The sequence below is a fragment of the Mustela nigripes genome, unplaced genomic scaffold (genome assembly GCF_022355385.1).
Source record: "Mustela nigripes isolate SB6536 unplaced genomic scaffold, MUSNIG.SB6536 HiC_scaffold_5495, whole genome shotgun sequence".
Lineage (NCBI taxonomy): Eukaryota > Metazoa > Chordata > Mammalia > Carnivora > Mustelidae > Mustela > Mustela nigripes.
Window position 1 is genome coordinate 1 of NW_026744901.1, and position 1852 is coordinate 1852.

Consider the following 1852-nt stretch of genomic DNA (forward strand, 5'->3'; position numbering starts at 1 on the left):
TACCATACTGGAGCACGACATCATGAGTTTGGTCCATGTGGAAAATCTCTTGGGCAACGACCAACCCTGAATGAACATGGGAAGACTCAGGGTGTATCCAGGCAGTACACGTGCAGCAAATGTGGGAAATCTTTTGGTGGTAAATCTGTCCCCCATAATGTCCAGAAGTTGCCCAGTGGAGGGAAAAATTATGTTTGTAGCGGGTGTTTGAAATCTGTCAGTGGTAGCTCAGTGTCGATTACTCATAGGGTTCAGTCTGGAGATAGGTTTTATAAGTGTCATGTCTGTACAAAATCTTTTCCGTCTATGTCTGCCCTCTGTTACCATCAGCGATCTCACACAGGGAAAAGACAGTATGAGTGTAGTGATTGTGGGAAATCTGTTACCAGTACTTCATCTCTCCGTTCTCACCAGAGAACGCACACTGGAGAAAGGCCTTATAAATGCAATGAATGTGGGAAATGTTTTGTTCATATTACTTCCCTCCGTTATCACCACAGAGTTCACAGTGGAGAAAGGCCTTACGAGTGTAGCAAATGTGGCAAATCTTTTATGAGTCGCAGTGGCCTCCATCATCACCATAATGTTCACACTGGAGAAAAGCCCTATTCGTGCCATCGATGTGGCAAATCTTTTACAAGTAATTCACTTCTCTCTTGTCACCAGTGGGTTCACACTGGAGAAAAGCCTTATATGTGCCATGAATGTGGCAAATCTTTTACAAGTAAATTTCAAGTCTCTTCTCACCAGTGGGTTCACACTGGAGAAAAGCCTTATAAGTGCAGTGAATGTGGGAAATCCTTTGCTAGGAATTCTGCCCTCGGTCGTCATCAGAGAGTTCACACTGGAGAAAGGCCTTATGAATGCACTGAATGTGGGAAATACTTTCGTCGAAAAAGTTCTGTCCATTATCACATCAAGCTTCATCCTGGTGAACAGACTTATAAGTGTTATTTATGTGGGAAATCTTTTACTGCTAAATGTTCCTTCCGTTTTCACCAGAAAACTCATGCTGGACAGAAACCTTATCAGTGTATTGAATGTGGGAAATGTTGTACTACTCTTTTTGGCTTTCGTAATCACTGTAGACGTCACACTGGAGAAAGACCTTATGAGTGCCGTGAATGTGGGAAATCATTTACCTCTAATCCTGCTCTCTATTATCACCAGAAAACTCACACTGGGGAAAGGCGTTACAAGTGTAGCGAATGTGGCAAATGTTTTATGAGTTTCAGTGCCCTCCATCGTCACCAGAGAACTCACTCTGGAGAAAAGCCTTACTAGTGCCATGAATGTGGGAAATCCTTTGCTGCAAATTCTTAGATCCGTACTCACCAGATGCTTCATACTGGACAGAGACCTTATAAGTGCAGTGAATGTGGGAAATCTTTCATCACTAGTAAACAGCTCCAGTATCACCAGAGAGTTCACAGTGGAGAGAGACCTTATAAATGCCCTGACTGCAGCAAATCCTTTGTCCAAAAAAGTACCCTCAGTAAACACAAAATGCATCACACAGGTAAACGGCGTTATGAGTGTAATGAATGTGGGAAATCCTTTTTTACTAGATCTGCCCTCCATTCCCACCTGACACTTCACAACTGGAGAAAAGCCTTATGAGTGCAATGAATGTGGGAAAATCATTCCGTACTGTTTTTTCCCTCCATTCTCACAACAGAGTTCACACTGGAGACAGGCCTTATATGTGTAATGAATGTGGGAAATCATTTGCTGATAATTCTACCCTCCACCATCACCAGAGACTTCACACTGGAGAAAGGCCTTATCAGTGCAATGAATGTGGGAAATCTTTTATTGCAAGTACTGCCCTCCATTGTCACAAGCTAGTTCA

The 1852-nt window shown here is 42.9% G+C and overlaps 1 protein-coding gene across 1 annotated transcript; it reads left to right on the forward strand.

Annotated features, from left to right (window-relative positions):
• Window positions 1-306: 306 nt before the first annotated feature.
• On the forward strand, window positions 307-1284 carry LOC132009143 (zinc finger protein 345-like). The gene is made up of 3 exons (XM_059387504.1): window positions 307-724; window positions 810-931; window positions 1003-1284. The coding sequence occupies exons 1-3, from the start codon at window positions 307-309 to the stop codon at window positions 1282-1284; spliced, it is 822 nt and encodes a 273-aa protein (XP_059243487.1).
• Window positions 1285-1852: the final 568 nt, after the last annotated feature.

Bases quoted from the DNA above. Each gene is read 5' to 3' on its own strand.
- LOC132009143 (XM_059387504.1), top strand. From the start codon at position 307: ATGTCTGCCCTCTGTTACCATCAGCGATCTCACACAGGGAAAAGACAG. The intron at 725-809 runs GTAAATTTCAAG...ATCCTTTGCTAG, and splicing joins ATGTGGCAAATCTTTTACAA to GAATTCTGCCCTCGGTCGTC. The intron at 932-1,002 runs GTGAACAGACTT...CGTTTTCACCAG, and splicing joins TCACATCAAGCTTCATCCTG to AAAACTCATGCTGGACAGAA.